At 39.2% G+C, this 18,803-nt stretch overlaps 2 protein-coding genes across 2 annotated transcripts in view; one reads left to right on the top strand and one right to left on the bottom strand.

Annotated features, from left to right (window-relative positions):
• LOC108137258 (uncharacterized protein CG43867) overlaps positions 1–18,803 on the top strand; it is a 114,745-nt gene that overhangs the window by 43,168 nt on the left and 52,774 nt on the right.
• On the bottom strand, positions 15,771–16,799 carry LOC108137262. Its single transcript, XM_017258857.2, has 2 exons — positions 16,690–16,799; positions 15,771–16,256 (listed from the first exon to the last, which is right to left on the bottom strand). Exon 2 carries the CDS (start codon positions 16,250–16,252, stop codon positions 15,902–15,904), a length of 351 nt encoding a protein of 116 aa, XP_017114346.2. The 5' UTR covers positions 16,253–16,256; positions 16,690–16,799; the 3' UTR covers positions 15,771–15,901.

Here is an 18,803-nt window from a genome sequence, read left to right as displayed (position 1 = left end):
TCAAGCCGAATTGAAGTTGAATTCTTCCCGCCTTTAAGTTGTGTTTTTTTCTTCCAGCGTCCAGTTTCCTTTGCCAATGGAAAAATTACTAGTAATCAGCTTAATATTAACAGATGTCCCAGCCTTGTAAATTAAGTGCAGTCGATTTAAAAATTCATCAAGTTCATACATTTAAAAGTATGCGAGCATAGATAGAGATAAGAGTCATCCAAACCAAGGGTCATTATTATAATGAGATTCAGTGTAACCCCGTGTTCTTCGTTGAGTATGAAAAAAACACAAGTTAATATCGCAAAAACGACCATCAGCATGCTTTTGGCTCCAATCACGACGGCCTGTCAGTCGTCTGCAGCCTCCAATCTCATTTTCCCCACCGTTTTCCACATCCATGCCCTCTGTTATTGTTGTTCGCACACAATTAACACTCGAAATGTTTAACAGGCTTACTGTGTAGAGCTCAAGTGGCAAGCAGACGACGTCTGTTTGTGGGTGGCAATGGGAGTAGGGGGTGATTGCAAGTTGGTCATGCGTGGCCACATTCCCACATCCTTCCACGCTCAGGCGAACAAGCAACAACATGCCACTTAATTTCATTTCTTTTCATTTGAGCCCAGCTGAAGCTGCACAGTGGGGCAAAAGCAGCAATCGATTATTTATCGTTTTGTTATCGACAATCGTTGAAAATGTAATTGTCAAATAATTCACTCAAAGTTCGAAGAAATACTTCAAATTAAATCGGAGTTACTGATTGATGACCAATGTACATATTCCTGAAATATTTGTAAATATCAATATATTTCAAAATATTTTTTTCAAAGAGAATTAGTCGTTGATTTTTTTTTATTTATTTATTCTTTTTGTCACTATCCTGGTTTACTAACAACTTAGTTATTATTCCATGGAATGATTCTATATTTATCGACAATCGTTGAAATTTATCGATTAGCATTGGATGTCACAATTTTTTAGCCATTGTCTCAAATTGCTCCCTTCTTCTATTTTCTTTCCCCTGCCTTTTCATTTTTTCTCGCTTGTCATAAAGCGGCGTGAATGTAATCAAGGCTGCTATTATTCTTAGATTTGAAGCGCAAATGAAAACGCCCGAGTGGAGTTTGGTCGCCTTTCTCTGCTCGGCTTTTCTCTGCGCTTTTCTCTGCCTTTCCTTGCGTCCCTTGGCTCCATAAGTTCAATACAAACAATGGGCCACGTATGTGGCATATGCGTGTCTTCCACAGAGTGAGGGCAGCAGCGAGCAGGAATACAAAAAAGGCAAACGCGTTGTGGCATACAAAAGCCTCTTTGTTCGCCTCTCAGCCGAAATGCTGCCAAAAAGATGGAGGCGAAAGGAAGGAGGAGGTGCTGGGGACATATAAGTGTTGTGCTTAAATATGCAAGGCTATTGTGTGATGCGCACCCTCCTCCTTTTTCTCTCGCCATTTGTTTGAGCTCTGCTTTTTTGGGTGCCCTGCCGCACACACATTTTTAAGTAACTTTCAGGCCTCCTGCGACCTCCGACCTCCGACGTCCATTCATATTCGCTTTCACAATTCGTTATTCATTCGAGTGAGTGCCCTGATTTGTCATGCAAATTCAATTAGCAGGCCGAACGATGACTGCACAAAGGAAAACCGCAGCCCCGAAAATTATGCAACAGTTAATCAGAAAAAGTGCAGTGAAAGACCTGCACCAGCGATTCCCCTTTGACCCCTGACCCCTGACCCCTGACCCCTGACATCTCCTCTATACAGAAATAAAAATTAAATATCAATAAAAAGAAGAAGTGAAACACCTATGTGTTAAGACATCCATAAGCTATAGTCGTCTGATTTTTATAAAAATAGAACTTTACCTTTAAAAATAAAATATATGACGCCTAAAAAAAACGGAAGCCTTAATTTTTTTTTTTAATTTTTCCGCTTGTTTATTTGGCATTTATGTGATATAGTCGACCGTTTAGAAACAGGAAATAATATATGTATATATTTTAAAAGCTCGGAAATGTATTTCTTACTGTGTATAAATGTATTTCTTGACAGAAATTAAAATATGTGGGAAAGTAGCGAAAATGGATTCATTTATATGGTGTAATTCATATTCGATTGATAATAATACATCCAAATGATATGAATAATAACATCAAATTTTTTTTTCTGTGTATGCGTGCACTCCACCTGACAAATGCAGCACTACCACTAGACCACTACACCACTGAACTTTTTTAATCGATAATGGTCGCGCCACTTGAAAATCACGATGAGGATGACTATGACGACGACGACGCCAGGCAGTCTGTTGTGAATGTTGTGAGTGCTCTGCGCTGCGGCTGTTTCTTCTTCTCTTTTCCGCGTACTTCCGGCCGGAGTTCCATTCCATTTCGTTTCGTTCACCACATTTGCTTGGCTTTGGTCTGACTTTTGGCTTGTGTGGGTGCACGGAAGGGGGCTTGCCAATGGCAAACAATTGCATTGTAATTTTCCATAAGGCCCATGAATGGTCTCGGTTTTTATGCCGAACAGACATATTGTAATCGAAATCAGCAAATTACGAACTCTTACCTTAAGTTTAAGCGTATATCGGAAAAATAATGAAATCTTAAGTTATTAAAAAAGTAATCAATATTGAAACATTAACAATTAATGAATAAAAAAAACATAAATAAGATAATTTTTAAACTCAATTTTATTTATCAAATACTGAAAAAGTCATTCATAACGAATGTTGCTTAATTGGTATTTCTTATCACCTGTTGAAATTTAAGAAAAAAATTAGCAGTTGACTTGAAAAATATAATAGAAGCAAAACAAAAAGATAATTCGAAATATTCAAAAAGTCAATATTATTAATCAAATACCAAAAAAACCTAATATTCAAAACATTATATTTTTTTTTTTACACATTGTGTATAAAAATTGTTAAATTCTCCATTGTGTTAAAATTTACCCTTCCCAACTACTCAATTTACTGGGTATTGCATGGTCTTAACTATGTTTTAGCTACTTATTCGGTGTTTTTTTTCGGCCTTTGTGCCACTGCAGCAGCTTTTGTTGCCACTGCTGCATGCAATTTGGTTTGGCGCTTTTTTGTCTTCGCGTCAATGCCGCAAAAGCCACTCAAAACATGTTTGCTTCGCCTGCACTCTGTATGCGGTTCTCCCTCTCTCCCTCCAGCCGTCTCTTTTATGTCGACCACCCACTCATCAACCCACACAATCTCCGTCTCTTTTGCTCTACCCCCTTTTGCTGTATGGGCAAACAGAATTAGTGAAGCGCGTCGACCAAAATGTTTCGCCGATGCTGAACTGAGCATCCATTTCCGGCTTTTCGGTCAGTCTGCCCCATATTCCCTTTCCCCCTCTTTTTTTTTGGCCGACGCTGCGAACTGCTGTAAAGAAATTAAATTGCAGTCGCTACCAATTTGGTTTATAGCGTTAACTGAAACGATGAGCGATAACCATAACTGGTCCCCAGCTTAATTGATGCATTTAGCCTAGGCAGATTGTCGCCAAGATCTTAATTGGTCTTGAATGAAGCTCAAAGGTTTAATGCATGAATGTATTATTAAGGATGAAAGTTAAAAGTATAATAAGATTTAAAAATGTAGATTAAGAAATCGTGTAATATATAGAAACTTAACTTTGTTCATTCTGACAAATAATCGTGGTTACATTTAATATTTTCTAAGCTTATCAGAATTTCATCAGAATTTCATCAGAATTTCATCTTAATGTTTAACATTGTAAGCATATCAGTAGCAATCCTAGTGCACTAGTCAAAATTGCTAGAAAGGGTTTAATTATTTGATATTTTTGCTGTACAGCTTTGTAGTTTCTTTTGTGATTTTGTAGCCTGTTAGAGTTGCTTAAATCTTGTTGCCAACAACTCCTTTGATGGTCATTCGATCACTATTCATTGCCTCTTGCGATTTAAGCAAAATGAGCAACTAACTGGTGGTATGCCACTTCTCTTGCCACTGTCAACAGCCACAGTTTGCTGCTGGCGTAGACCGAATTTTTGCTTTTGCCGTTTTCGTCGTTGTTGTCGGCCAACTTTTGACTGCTCAAGCAGCAAATCATATTGCTCAACAGCCGTCCCGCTCACACGCACGCCGTACAAACTTTGTCAACAATGTTGAATAATTAAAATGCTCCCTCGGCATTAAGTCTGTGCAAAGAGCAGAGAGCTTCGGCTCCGGTTTTATCCACGCCGAGAAAAATTTTAACAACATACAACTTTTTAAAAATTTAAAAAAAAGACAGAATAAAAGTTCTCATATAAAACGAAGAGCTTTAAAATTCCTTTAAAATAGTGTCTAAAAGTATGCTGTGAAAAAAAGCAATGACATCCTTCGTTAGTGTTTCGAATTTAAATTATGCTAAAGCATAGGTTTGCCAATTTCTATAAATGAATTCAAACCTTTAGAAATATCGGAATAACTATTTTTTATCCTCAGTGCACATTGTTGTAAACTGACAGTTCGCCGAAAAGGCAGGTCGAGTCGGGGTCCTGAGCCTGGTGGCAGGGCTCATCAGCAATTCTCAATTGCTATTATAATATTTTCTGCCTTTGTTGCCGCTTCAGCGTCTTGGCTTTCTGTGTGTCTGAGTCTCTGTATGTGTGTGTGAGCTTGGTAAACACCTGATACAATGCTAAAAGGGCCAAGAGTCATTGCTCACACCCACTCCACTCCTTAGCTCCTTAGCCTTATCCTTATTTTTATCCAGCCAAGACTCAGAACTCGGAACTCGGGACTCGCTTAATGCGCAGTCCCCGTGCAGCTCTGAAGTTTTGTCGGGCTAAAAATTCATCAACTTTGTTGCATAATATTTCAATAAAGAGCAGTGCGGGGTGAATAGAGGCTGTGCTGTGCTGTGCTTTGTTGGTGTCATAAAATTAAAGCACACTTTGCAGCGTTGACAGATTGCAAGCTCTGCGAAATTCGAATAGTGCACTGGGGAGTGTTTTTGGGTTGGAAGGACGGGCCAAAAATTGCTCTATAGAAAACATATTGTGGAACTTGTCAGCATTCCTGGGGCAAAAGCGCCCCGACCCCCCCTGTTCTCCACAGGCGCAAATTGGCTCGTAAATTAAATGAAGCGTACTTTCGACCTAATAGAATTTTCTATTTGCATTATAAAGCAGTGCAGCGTGAAGTGGATTGGGAGTGGGTGAGCTTGTCACGAATGATGATTAGGAAACTTTTTTTTTGGGCGAGGCAACTGTACTTTGGCAGACTAGCTGGAACTGTAGTGACTCGAAAAAGGGAATAAGTAATATTCCAGGTTTTGAGAACAAAATATTTAATTATGGATATTATACACTAATTTCATCGCTAATCCAAATAAAATTGGATTTTCTCTACTTATTCGCTCTACACTGACTTTCTTTACAGGTGTGCGTGTGCTTTTTAATTGTGCTGATAAATGCAACTCTGTTATAGAGTTGCTAAACTACTCAAAAATATGTCCTAAAATTAGTATTTTTCCCAACACTATGTATACAAATTTTGTTTCAATTTTGCTTAATAATTAAAGCTGTTGCAAAACTGCACACTTTACACTATCTGGGATGCAGCTTTGTGCTATCAATATCCCATCATATAGCCCTGTTCTCACCCCGTTTTGCTGTGCTTTATGGAGATTTTCGCGGGCCATGTCCAGCCAGGGGAGAGCTTCTGTATAATTTTGTATAATTTTAATCCAATTAAACTTAATTAACTTGTGTGCAGCTGAACGTAACTGTAAACCACCAGTCCGGCCATTTTGTTGGCCGCCGAACACTGTAACTCCGGCCGTGGGCCTCGTATCCGGATCCGGAGTCGTAATTATTACCACTTACGGCTAAATACTCAAGTTTCCTGGCAAATATTTTTCCTCCTGCTTTCTCCGCCGAGAAAGTTCAGCTACGAGTATGTGTGTGTGTGTGTGTTTGTATGTGTGTATGGCAGCCGCAGAAATTCCCGTATCATGCAACCGCAGCAACAACAGGAACAACAAAGGAGTGAAAAGTTTTAGCCAAATTCAAAAGGTGGGAGGGGAGGGTTAAACTTTTCGCCTTAATTTACCCAACACCACCCACCCAACCACTTTTGCCACGAATTGTTGTTTGGCTTTCGCTGCTGCCGCTGGCCACTTTTAGGCGCATCAAATTTATGTTTCACCTTCAGCCGGGGCATAAATCTTTGTTATGCGCCAAAGGATCGCGCATAAAAGTCCAAAGAGCTAAAAAATCTCACCCGCTTTTTCCGGAGTCGCGTAATTATTTTCGCTCCTTTTTTCATCCGTTTCTCTTTTATACTTTTATTTTATGTTTTTTTTCGGGCGTTTGGGCCTGTGATGTGCATTTCATCTGCTGCTTTTAATTAAGGCCCGTTTTGGCCAGAGAAGCCCCGATGTGCACTAAAAAAAAGGGTGAAAAGGTCATAGGTCAACAAAAGTATTTACCGTATTCACACCTAAGCGCAAATTCTTTAATTCATATTCCTCAATTTTTAACTATGTAATGTTGTGTTTTGATAAAACTTCATCATTGGCTTAGTATTTCCATTAGAAATTGATAATAACCTCAATGTAATTTTTAAAAGTGTACATTTTGTTTGAGTTTTGAATGTCTGTCGCTGACTTACTAACGAGTTTTAATAACATTTGCGGCTTTAGCAGTATAAAATACGACTGGTGATTAATTAAGGACCAAGAATAAGAAATGTAGTTCGAGGGAAATGTTTTCTATGCCGCCTTAGTTCTGCACCAGTTGTAATCTAAGTTAATCAATGTTACCCCACCCATCAGTCTTTCCCTTTCGCATCAATCAATCAGCGGCAATTTCCTTGACATTAGCCATAAATTACGTGAATAAAGCGTTCCGGGAATACGGTATCGGAATAGGAACCTAGGTGGTCCCCAGCCAATGAGCCGCATAACAAACTGCAAACGGTTTCCGGTTGCCATCCCCTTTTTGGACTGCCGCCTGTAAATTAAATAATACCGTAACACAAAAGGAGTAAAAAAAAGGTACGGAAAAAAGAAATCTAAACCAAATGCCGCAGTTTTTGCCTTTGACGCTGTCATGCGGGGAAATATTTATCGATAACTATTAGCAAGTGATGCATGAAATGCGATAATATTAATTAGCCGGGCCAACGAACCACAAGTGGTGAACCCAACCCCCCCCAGTTCCACCCATTCCATAGTATATGGCATAAACGGCATGTGCATACCAATATACTAGTCGCGCTGCGGAAGTTTAATTGCCAGCCATGGCTATGTAGTAATAATAATAATAATAACATCGATAGATGTCGGGCTCATAATTCATGGTGGGAATATAAGCCACAAGTAAGCTTCAAACTGGATGGGGATGCGTATGGCTAATAGAGAACTGGGATCTTCAAATTTCAGGATATGAACATAAATATGGACTGAATTTTACTAAAGTCATTAGACCGAGGCAAGTCACCAACGATAGCATTGAGATTTTTTTAAAAATCTCAAATTTACATTCTATAATTTGATCAAGAAAAAAGTGGCGCCCAACTAAAGGATATTTTTTTTAAACTTTACACTTTGTGTGTGTCTTGTTAATTGTGTTCGTAAATGCACTGTCATTAGACAGTTTCAAGCAACCTAGATCTAATTTGATAACCAAATACATCAGACAAAAAACTTCCTCTTACGAACCTATCGTATCCAAAGATATCCCGTCCCCCTGCCTTTTATTTCTTTTTGAGACTCTTCTTCTTCTCCTTGAGCTTAAAATGAAAGCAAAAGAAATTTAAGAAAGTGCGAGTTACGCACACCCGCACACGCATACGCATGCATATAGCTGAGTGTGAGTTTGAGAGTGTGAGTGAGTGACACAAATACGAGACGAAAGATGCCACTTAGAGAAGAAGAAGCAAAGACGCGGCAAAGGAAGGAAGGAAGTGAAGGGGCGGCCATGTTGGCAGCCATGTCAACACTTATCTTTATGAGTTTCCGCTTTCTGTAAAGTCATTGACATGTATTTTTTCTTTCTTCTCTAGCCTTTTGATACCCCGCAAACTTTGACACTATGGGTGTATTGTGAGTTGAAAAAGACCAGAGGTATACGATATTTTTTAATGTCGGAGTTCCTAAGCAGAAATGCCATTATTAAAGTAATTTCTAAGTTATTTTTTTATTACACCCGATTAATACTCATTAAAAGCTAAAACTACATGACTAATATGATAGTTAATGGCATAATTTATGTATTTTTTTTTCTAGCGGGCATTTTCTAGTCGGTTTACTCGACCATAACTTATTTTACTTGTTTTTTGCGACAGCCATTCCCCCGAAAATAAACTCAAAAATGGAATATAGTAGGGACGAGGAGAAAAGTCATGTTCGCGTGTTTATGTGCTTGTTGTGCTCTCAAGACTTGAACCCAGTTGTCTATGGTGTCCCTCAAAATCATAATCATTGGTATCTCATCTGGCTCAGTCTCGTGCACCACCTCCTCACAAATTGTTGAAATCGCAAGTGTGCTTTTGGGCGCTAAATGCTATAAATTACTTTTCGAATGGCATAAATAACAGTAAAGTCATTGAAATTTGCTTAAACCCACACACATACACATACGTATACAGATACAGATACACACACCAGATGGCGCCACCAGAGTTATAGTCTTCGTCGTCTCGTAATCAGCATATTTCCCTGCGTGTGTGTGTGTGATGGTGTGTTTATGTGATGGCCATGTGTGCCTTTGATCCTGCCCTGGGGAACCACTAAATGATGATTTGCTTTGGGGCGTAGCCAGAAAACAGCAGCCGGGGGAACAGGAATGCAAGGGGGATAAACTTTAATTTCATAGATGAACAACCAATAAATGTGTGCAAGTAACGGGACAAGTGTTTTAAGTCCTTCAATCAATGTGCTCTCTTGAGATCTCGTGGGCGTGGTGCTTTGATCTGTGTTTTCAGTGTTTTTAAATTTGTTGTTTTAGCTGCTAATCAGAATCACAATTTTTGCATATAGCTCAAAAAATATTTAATTAGCTCGCATATCCTATAACCACCAGATGAACATTCACAAAAGTGCTTTAAAGAGCTAGAACTCCTCTCCTTATATTAATATATAATGTACACAAAAAAATGGCGCCCAACTTGACCCTTTTGTCTCATTGCCCTAATCTGCTTAAAACTTAATATTAATAAACAATGCACTTAATTGCATCACAAATTGTTCAAACACTTTAGTTTTCCTTGTTCTCCCGCCACTTGACTGTCAATTGGTGCCATCAATGTCGCAAACAGCTGAATATATGCCATAGCAAAAACTATATGCAGAGGGCAGTATCAAAAAAGAAGTATTCTCGTTTTATATGTTTTGGTTAAGCCCCACAAGGCGAGCTGTACTACATATATATTTATTTTTATTCCCCCGAAAAACTCTAAGCGCAACACAAAAGCGGAAACCTGCAGCTGATGCTGCTGCTTCTGTTCGGTTCCATTCTCGTCTGCCCTTTTTATAGGGCCTGACAGGCTCTCACGCTTTTCACTTTTATTATCCTTTATGTGCGATTTCACACCTTCAATTGCACAGAGGGCGGTGAGTGCGAAGCAGCAAGGGGAAGAGCAGCTTGCCACACGTAGCAGCAAATCAAAATCTTGAATTTATTCCACATACGAAGCGCATGAATTTCAAATTACTGTGGGAACACCCACATACACAGGAATACTGACCCAGCTAACCCGCACCCCTTTACCTTTTTACCTCTTGGTTCTTTTGAAACGTGTGCAACACGTTATGTGGCAACAGCATACCGCAAGGTGCAGCTGCCCTCTAATCCCATCCCCATTTCGTCTAGGATAATGACTGTTCTGCGTTCGTGGCTCAACATTTTTAAAGCTTGCCACCTTTTCATTCCTTCCCTTACAGATAGTCTATGTTTGGCTTTTTCCAGTAGCATTTGTGGAAAGCATTAGTAAATTATAGAACTCTTTCAGAGACAAGAAATTATAGATTATCTTACTTATCTTACACGATTGATAGAACAGAAGACTACTTTTTCAATGCACCTTTTGGCAGTGCCAAATATTTTGTGTTGCCATGAAAAAAAAAACAAGAAAATATATTAGAAATGCGATAAGAAAAACAAAGAAGACGAAGCAAAGGCGGCAAACGACTCATTTGAAATTCATGTGGCCACTCACTGGGTGCATAAAGCAATCAAATCAACCACAACACACCATCTTCACACACTCACCCATATACTTGGGGATTTTCTTGCTCTTCTTTGTGAGATGCCTCTTGCCCTTTTACTTTTTTTTTTCTTTTTTTTTTGTAGCATTTTGTTTGGGTTTATACACGTTTCACTCGTGTAAATAATAAATAAGCTAAGAAGACTTTTGTGGCGTGCAAAACGTTTCACTCGCCTCTCGCGGCGCACCTCCACAAATCGGAGGATGTGGTGGCCTAAACAGGCGAGGCTATCGATTTCAAATCTCAACCGAAAGTCAAAGACGAGAAGCTTAAGCAAAAGCGAAAGTTTGCCACTTGTTCAACCCTTTGCAGCATTGGCCTCCTCAGCCTTCATTTTAACCCCTCCACCCATGATTTATGCATGACCCAGAGGAGGTCGACCCAAAGAGGGGTGTGGTGTGGGGGGGGTGGGGGCTTAAACGAAGGAGGAGTTGGCTTAAGCTGTTCCAGATTTGCATGCGAATTGTCCAAGTTGGATTCGTTGGCTTTGGGGCAGATTTGGAACTGGGTTTACCAGTAAATACTTTGTCCCAATTGTTCAGGGCTCGGTTTTGCGACCGTTGTGGGTATTTAGAAGCACTGGACGACGCCTGGTTTTAAAGCGTTATTTCTCATTCATACATACTTTTTGTGTCATCCAAGATTTCAGTTTATATTATTTGGCGCCCAACGAAGAACTTCACTCTGGAGACTTAATTGTAACTTCATTTGAAAGTAATTACTAGTAACTCTTTGAAATGATAATTTTACTTACTTTTCTTTGAAACTATTTCCGTTCTACTGGCGGATATATCAAACCCAATTAGCGAATTTTCCACTGCCTCAATGGAAACCACTTGCTTGCTCAAATTATGCTGTACTACTCTCTTTTCCTCCTGTTCCCTTCAATGCACCCGATTCCTTTGTCCGTGTCAAATCAATTAGCAAGTGCAATTAATGAAGCGCAATGCACGAAAATAAAAACTCCACAAAAAAGAGGGAAGAAGACGAAAAAATCACAGCCGCAAGAGAATTTTGCTTTGGTCAGCTAGGTGAAGAAAGGGGAAAAAAAAAAAAAAAAAAAAAGCACAGAAAAGAAAAGAAACAGCACACGGCAATTTGTCTTTTCCATCAATTATTTAGACACAGCTCCAAAAATAATGATGATGGCAGAGGGGGCAGGCAAGCTTGATGATGGAAATTCAGATGCGGGAAAGTTGGGAGGAAAAATCGTTGGAGGGAAATCGTGGCTTCTGAAACAAGAGCTCCAGCTATTGGCAGTTAATTAATTGAATCCTGTTCAGTAGGGTGTTGCAACCGACTGCAATTGCAGCAAAACTTTTTCTCCACCCTCCCCAAAAAAGCAAGGTAAAAGTGCGGCGGGGTTAAAATTACGTAAAAAGTTTGGCGCATAAAGTCATTAAAGTTTTCTGATTCGATTTGGCATCTTATCCCTCTCATCCGTTTGCCGTTTTTTGACTTCATGACGCGCGCAACTTTCTAAGCTTACAAATTAATGACGCCCTAAAGTGTGTTGCCAAAAAGGGGTTGGAAAAGTTTGGCAAAAAGACGGTAGCCATAAAAATATCGTTATGCCTTAAACAGGGCAAATTGCAAAGGGGTTTTCACTTATTTGCTTTGCATTATTTACGATTTTCCCGATTATTCGCAGGAATGTCAGAGAGAAGTGGAAAAGCGAATGCTCAGCTTAAAACATTTACAAATAATGTCAACCGTATGCGGGCTTTCCTTCTGTTTACCCACATTTTTCTCCCAAAAGTATGCTAAGCTAGCGAAAATTTTGTGCCAAAGGGCTTTACAAATGGTATTGTTTGTGAATGTGGGTTTCTCCGTCACTCTTATCAGTCAGAAAACATGCAGAGCAACACCATTTTCTCCCACTCCACATCAAGCTATGGAGAATACATTTAAATCAGGCCTTCAAGCATTTACATCAACCCCATAAAAACTTTGAAATGTGACTTTTAACGAAACCACCGACAGTATTCTAGATAATGAATCTAGGTGTAACTTTTTAAGTATGTTTGAAAAATAAAGGTATTTCATTTGTTATCTTAACAATATTAAAGTGATCATTGATGAAAGTTGAAGTATACTCCCATATACAATTTTGCAGAGTAGTCAGTAAATAGGTTTCTTTGCTCATTTCAGTTCTGTAATCCAAGCAAATTAAGTTTGACTTATTTTATGATTGCATTAAAGGGGCAGGGAAAAAATACGTGGTGCTGTCACTACAGTTCGACTTCATCCCCAGTTTTCTATGTGCTTCATTAATTTAGCAACGTAAAACCAACGCACACAACACAGTCCCCTTTTCAGTGCGTCTCTGCCACGCCCCTTTGATTGGTCACGTGCCTTACACAGGTCCACCCCAGCCCCCCTGCCTACGCCCCTGCCCTTCCCTTTCCCACTTTTGGCTTCAATTCGTTGTGATTGCTTTGTATCGATTACAAAATGCATTACAACATTTGCCACATGATAAATAACACTCTATAAATGGGTGGTGCTGTTTCGATGGGCGGTGGTTACGGTGGGCGTGGCTGCACTTGAAATTAATCCGCGGGATACAGTAACTGTGTTGACAAAAGACTGGTGGCTTTGGGTTTGGATATAAGTTCACATATTTAGCCTCCATAAAGACAATCAGAAAGATCATTTTAAAACCATTATAAATTTATATAAATTCTTATTTTTGGTTTAATTTAAAAACAGTTTTGGAACATATGCCTATACCTCTAGATACTTTTACGATATCAAAAATTAAGGTTAAAGCTGCACGTGCATACACGTGCATAAACATCGGCTTGCCGAATCTAGTTCTCTTCATTTAATTTTTTTTCTGAATTTCTTTCCTTGCTAATTTATGTATTTTAGTTCCATTTACTTTCTTAAGCTTTTTTTTAACTTGTTATTAATGGCACATGGTCACACTAGAATATATCTATACCTGGTTCAGCGTGACCATGTGCCTTAAATGGGAAATGTAGCTACCTCACTGCTTGCCAATGCAACACCCTCCCACTTAACCCCTAGTGAACGTCGTTGCAAGGCCATTAACCCACACGTGCCTGAAACTTGGCTCTCTGTTCTTTCTATTGCTGTTACTTGGAAGAAATAAAATACAATTGCGTGATTATTGAACGATTTGTATCAATTTACAAGAGCAAAGGCTTTTGTGGATGGGTGAGGAGAAACGGCGGCCGTTGCTTCAGAAATGCTTATTTATGCATTTCACTTGCTTGTGTTATTACAGCTCGTGTGAGGGTTTTGCGGACGAGGGGAATGATTATTGATATCTGTGTCCATACATACATGTTCACCCCTCGTCAACCTTCTGCCACAAATACAAACTTATGGCAAACACAAACAAACTCCGGGGAGGATTGCAACCCAAGACATTTGTCGCAACGTGCGAAAACTTTTCCCATACAAGTGTCACTCTCGCTTCCCCTTCTCGCTTCCCCATACACTTGTTAGCTGCTCAAGTTTATTAAAGTGGCATAAAAGTGTCATTGGCGTCTAATTGCCAACGATAAGTCGGAACGGAGCCCAATCCCTAAGCCCCCAGAACGACTCCAAAACTAAGTTCCAACCGGACTGAACCGAACCGCAACAGCGCAGACCCATCTCAATCTCTTCCGGGAAGAGCGTAATTGAATGGAGGCCATTTCAAGTGGTCAAGTTTCAATTTAAGAGCCACAAGTCCATTATATCAACCTTAATATTGAAATATTGACAGCTAGTTCAATTTTTAACTTTTTTTTTCATCACTTATCCAAATGAGATTTTTAATTTTGTCTTTTCCTCCACTCTACTCTGAGCTAAAGGTCCACTGAATTTACCTTTAAATTCAAATATTTAAAACTATCTTAATTTGTAACTTTTTTTTACACGTGTTCTTGTTGTATTAAGTTGTTTTGGTAAATGCACTGCCATAAGGCAAGATAAAATACAAAAATCTGCAACTGACTTGGGCAAAATCTTTAAGTGATCTCTGGAATGTCTTTATGTGTCGGGATCATGTTTCATTAACTCTGATTCCACATGCTCCACCATACGCTCTCGAAAAGAATTGTTATGCTAGTTTTGCAGCTTGTCGAATGTGCTCCTCTTTTCAATATAGCAACTTATCGATATTAAAACTTGGCTTCTTTAATGGCTCGAGAAGAAAAGTTCTCTTGGGGTTATGGGCTGCAGTCTTTGGAAGGTGGGGGTGGGGGTGGCAAACTTATTGAAAAGTCATAAAAAGCATAAAATACAAAAATGACTGGTGGAGAAGAAGCTAAGGAGCTAAAAGGACATAAACTGGAAAAGCCACGAAATTGTTTTCCCCGTTCGCCGCCGTCAGCAGCAGCACCACCCTTTTTGTAAATCATTTAACACGCTCTCGATTTTTATTTTAATGACATCTCTTGGCAAAGTTTGCCCTAATGGCTTAGGTCGGAGCACTTTGGCAAGGACCTAATGGTGGCTGTGTCTGCAGATAGATTGGGGGTCCTTAAACTCAACTCCAGTCACAAAAACCCTTGGAGGCTGTGCAAATTTGTTCGCAGGCGTCAAAGGCTGCTCCTGGACTTGTGGATATCCTGTAAACTACTGCTCCGTGTGTCCTGTATGTCCTGTGAGTTAATGATCATCATGAATATTCCGACATTTGTTTGCATGTTTGCTCTCGCCAGTTTGCTCAGCCAAAATGTTAATATATGCCCAGAACAGCCCAGCCGACAAACTAAACTTAACCCCCTGCGGTCCTGCTAAATATTTGATTAACTCTCCCACGTGTATGTATGTATGTATGTGCGAAATCAACTTAATTAAAGTTAAACAAGCTGCTAATCAAATTTTTATTGCCCAGTCTTAGCCAGAAGAATCGGAATCCTTTACCTCTGGGTCCCGCAAAAACGTGGCGTAATTTCATTTTAAAAATGCATACTCCAAAAGGGGGCACCGTGTTTGAGCATAGTGCAACTCGCAGACGCGAACCAACGACCAAAGAATTGGATTGTCTCCCTGCACTTTTTTCCCCTAGTTTTCGTGTGTGCCAGAGAATTTCCTGGCTTGAGAGGGGTTGAAAGCGGTTCCTGCAGATTGAAAAGAAAAAAAATGTTTCCATTTTTGTGGGTATTAAAAAGGAAAGCCAAGCTGAATCCTTAGCAGCTGCAGTTATTTTATCAAATGGAAAAAAGCTTAACCAAATAAAAGCCACATTCCAAACTGAATTCGATGTGAGCTTTAAATCTTTCTTGCTTTAAAAACATCTATGATAAAAAAACGTAGTTTATCCCATTATTTTATACTCGTTTTCGCTTTAGTTATCGCTTTAGTTTTCATATAGTGCGGTTTCTAGAAATTTTAAATGTTTTTTCAATAATAATTTGAATGTTTTTTGAAATATTTTTGAATATCTGATATACTTACCTTAAATAAAGATCTTATTGAACTACAGTAAAATGAATATAAAAGTAAAAGGACTCATTTTATATTCAATATTTTTGTTGTAATGCATTTTAAGGTTTTATATTTAAAATAAATAAAATAAAAATAAATAATATAATAAAAAAACTTGTTTTTAATATTAAATATGAAATTTTTCCATTTTTCTTAACAGTGTTCAATTCGTTTAAAAGAAAGTCTTTATTAATGTTCGTGAAACTATTTAAGTTATTTCCTTCTGCTAAATCTTTAGTTTCGAGGTGAGGATTCGTTCTTCTTCTCTTGATCGCCATCGGAGTCTCCTTGGAGCCACCAGGCAGTCCACCGCGTGGGCGTGCGCTCCTCGTTGTCGACGGCGTAGAGCTGCTCCTCGGCGGCCCAGGAGCTTAAGGTGCTCGATGTGGCGATCCTGGGTGGCAGAACCTTCAGGCTGGGACTCATGCTGGTCAGCGATGGCTGGCTGGTGGTCACCTGGCAGCACAACGACGTTTCGGAGGGCGATAGCTTCGGCTGGTGCTGCTCCTGCTGCTGCTGCTGCTGTTGTTTTTTTTGCTTCGAGGAGGAGCGGCCACAGCAGCCAAGTGAAAGGTTAAGGCACATGATTCTGCAAGTAAAATTGAATAAGTACAGTCAGATCAAAGGGTTTTTAGTAAAAGATACACAAATGCGAATTCAAATCAAATGGGTTTCTTAAAATATTTAAAGAACGTCAACTGTTAATGGTCCACCAAAAAGTAAACCAAAAAAAATGCAGTCATTTCAAAGAGCTTTTAAAAAAATAAAACAGATGTCAGTTCTAATTAAAACGACTTCTCTTAGTATTTAAGGTACTTAAGGTAAAAAAAAGTACAACTTAGTCCAGAAAATAAAACATCATCTGTTATCGGACCACCAAAAAGTGCAGTTAAAAAAGTACATTCAGATCAAAGGTTAATATCGAAATCGAAGTATTTTAGGTATTTATAGAAGAAAATTAGAGTACATCCAGCAAGTAAAACATTGTCTGTTTGCCAACCAGCAAATAGTTAAGTTATCACCTTGTTCAATTCCCTTTTATTTATTTTGATAAACCCACGCCGATTCTCGCTTGGAGCCTCCAACTGAGGCAATACCCCACGGAACTGTTTGCTTTTATAGCCTGCCATTGACTAGTCCAATGTGTAGGTACAGTTGTGTTCATTGGAATCACGCTAGAGCAGCGTCATCAGGGCCCTCAAATTTCCCCCTATTAAACAACTGTTTTCGGGGGGCCTCAAATGATGCAAAATGATGTCACTTATGCTAATTTCAAAAATGCACTAGACTCTATGTTTCAGTATATGGTACATATATTATCGGGATTATTGGGTGGCAGTTTGGTGGTGGGGGGTGGTGTTAGGCGAGGGGAAATGACTACCTATTGTATTACCAATTTGCGAATGCAAATCAGAAGCGCAAATTTCACACCAGTATGTCGTATTGAATTTAAAGAGCTTGACATGCGACGCTCACATCAAAGTCGATGATGATGATGGTGATGACGATGGAAGAGGAGCAGGATGTGTGGCAAGGACCTCGATGACATCCTCGATGGCAATGCCGGAGTTTCGTTTATTCGTGGATGGATTATCCACTGGCCCTGCCGCCAGAGTATCCTGCACCAAATCCGGCTGAAGATGTACATCTGCACAGATGCTAAACTCAACCAAATGCGAAGGCGAATGGGAGGCCCTTCGACGGACAGGACTTCTGAGATTTCTGCTTCTGCGAGGACACTCCTCCTTCGTTAGCACCACTGGTGATTGCTGATCCACTAATTCATCCGCCAAGTTCTGTCGATCTTCATCGCGCTGCTTTTGGCAAAAAACCAACATTAGACATCCGCCCAAACTAAGCATGATTGTGTGTGATTTCCAAATGTCCGGAAAATTCCAGGAAGGAAGGCATTTATAGGCACTCAAATTTCCAGATCGATTGGTGAGTTTTTTAGAGTGCCAAGCTGTTTGCTTATCTCGCTTTTTACGTACAAGTCGGCACCAGTCTCCTCGGCCTCCAAAACATTTCAATTTCAATTAGCATTGCATACTTTGGCTCCCTGACCAAAAACTTTGTGCACTAATGAGTTTTGTAATTATACAAAAGTTGAAGCTGGAATACACAAAAGCCGAAAAGAAAAATATTCCGCCTTCGCAGCGGGTGGCCGAAGGTTTTAATTTTACATTTATACTTTTTTGAAAGATTTACGCGCGGGCTGCGAAATTGTAAAGCGATAATTGCTCGGGGAAATGAGTGAAGTATAATTGGACCAACTTTTTAAATCAAAAAACAGTTTACTAAAATGATAAAGCCGTAATGCTTGATTAATTTCATCATTCGTTGGGAAATAATTTTGTAATACAAATAACATTAAATTAAATTAAATAATTTAATTTCAATAATATACACGCAAAAGCTTGTGTTAATCAAATTATTTGGTATTAAATTGTTTTAAATATTATAAATAATAAATAATACATTTTATTTAAAGTGACTTTTTGATAACAAATCTCAGAATTCAGCCACAGCCTTCTATATAAAAATGTTAAAAAAATAAAATAAAGGAATTTTAATTTGTTTTATCAAAAATATAGCATCATCAGAATCATACCTTAAATGTCTTAATTTAATTAATGATAAATATAACTTTACTTTTCATTCGATACATTTTATTTAAAGTGACTTTAAAATTTCAAATCTCAAAATTCAGCCACAGCCCTTCCATATAAATGTTTACTCTTCCGGGTTTTTCCCACATGGCCCCGCTTTGGTGACTATGGCAAACAAGAAAAATATCAATGTCATTTGCAGACCCTTGCCAAAATTGTGGGTGGTTGCTGGAAAACGCACTGTGTGTCCGTCCGTCCAACAATAGGGGGGAAAAGTAAGCTATGGTGAAAAGCCAGGGGGAAAACGGACTTCGTTACTCTTGTAATGTTAGATGTGCTGTGTGTGTCTGTTCTGGCGAAGGGAGTTTGGATTCCAGGTTTCGGGACTCCAGGACTCGCGGTTTCCGGGGATTGGAGTTTTCCCACCCCGTTCCCGCCTTCCCTTGGTCAGCCGCATCATTGCGGTTTCAGAACTGAATTTTTCGCTATTCCCATTTGAAGAGTTTGTTTATGTATGTGCGTGTGTT

Source organism: Drosophila elegans, unplaced genomic scaffold, assembly GCF_018152505.1.
Source record: "Drosophila elegans isolate 14027-0461.03 unplaced genomic scaffold, ASM1815250v1 contig_149, whole genome shotgun sequence".
Lineage (NCBI taxonomy): Eukaryota > Metazoa > Arthropoda > Insecta > Diptera > Drosophilidae > Drosophila > Drosophila elegans.
This window is presented reverse-complemented; position numbering and strand designations above follow the sequence as displayed.

Coding starts and splice junctions, on each gene's coding strand:
- LOC108137262 (XM_017258857.2), bottom strand. CDS start 16,252: ATGTGCCTTAACCTTTCACTTGGCTGCTGTGGCCGCTCCTCCTCGAAG.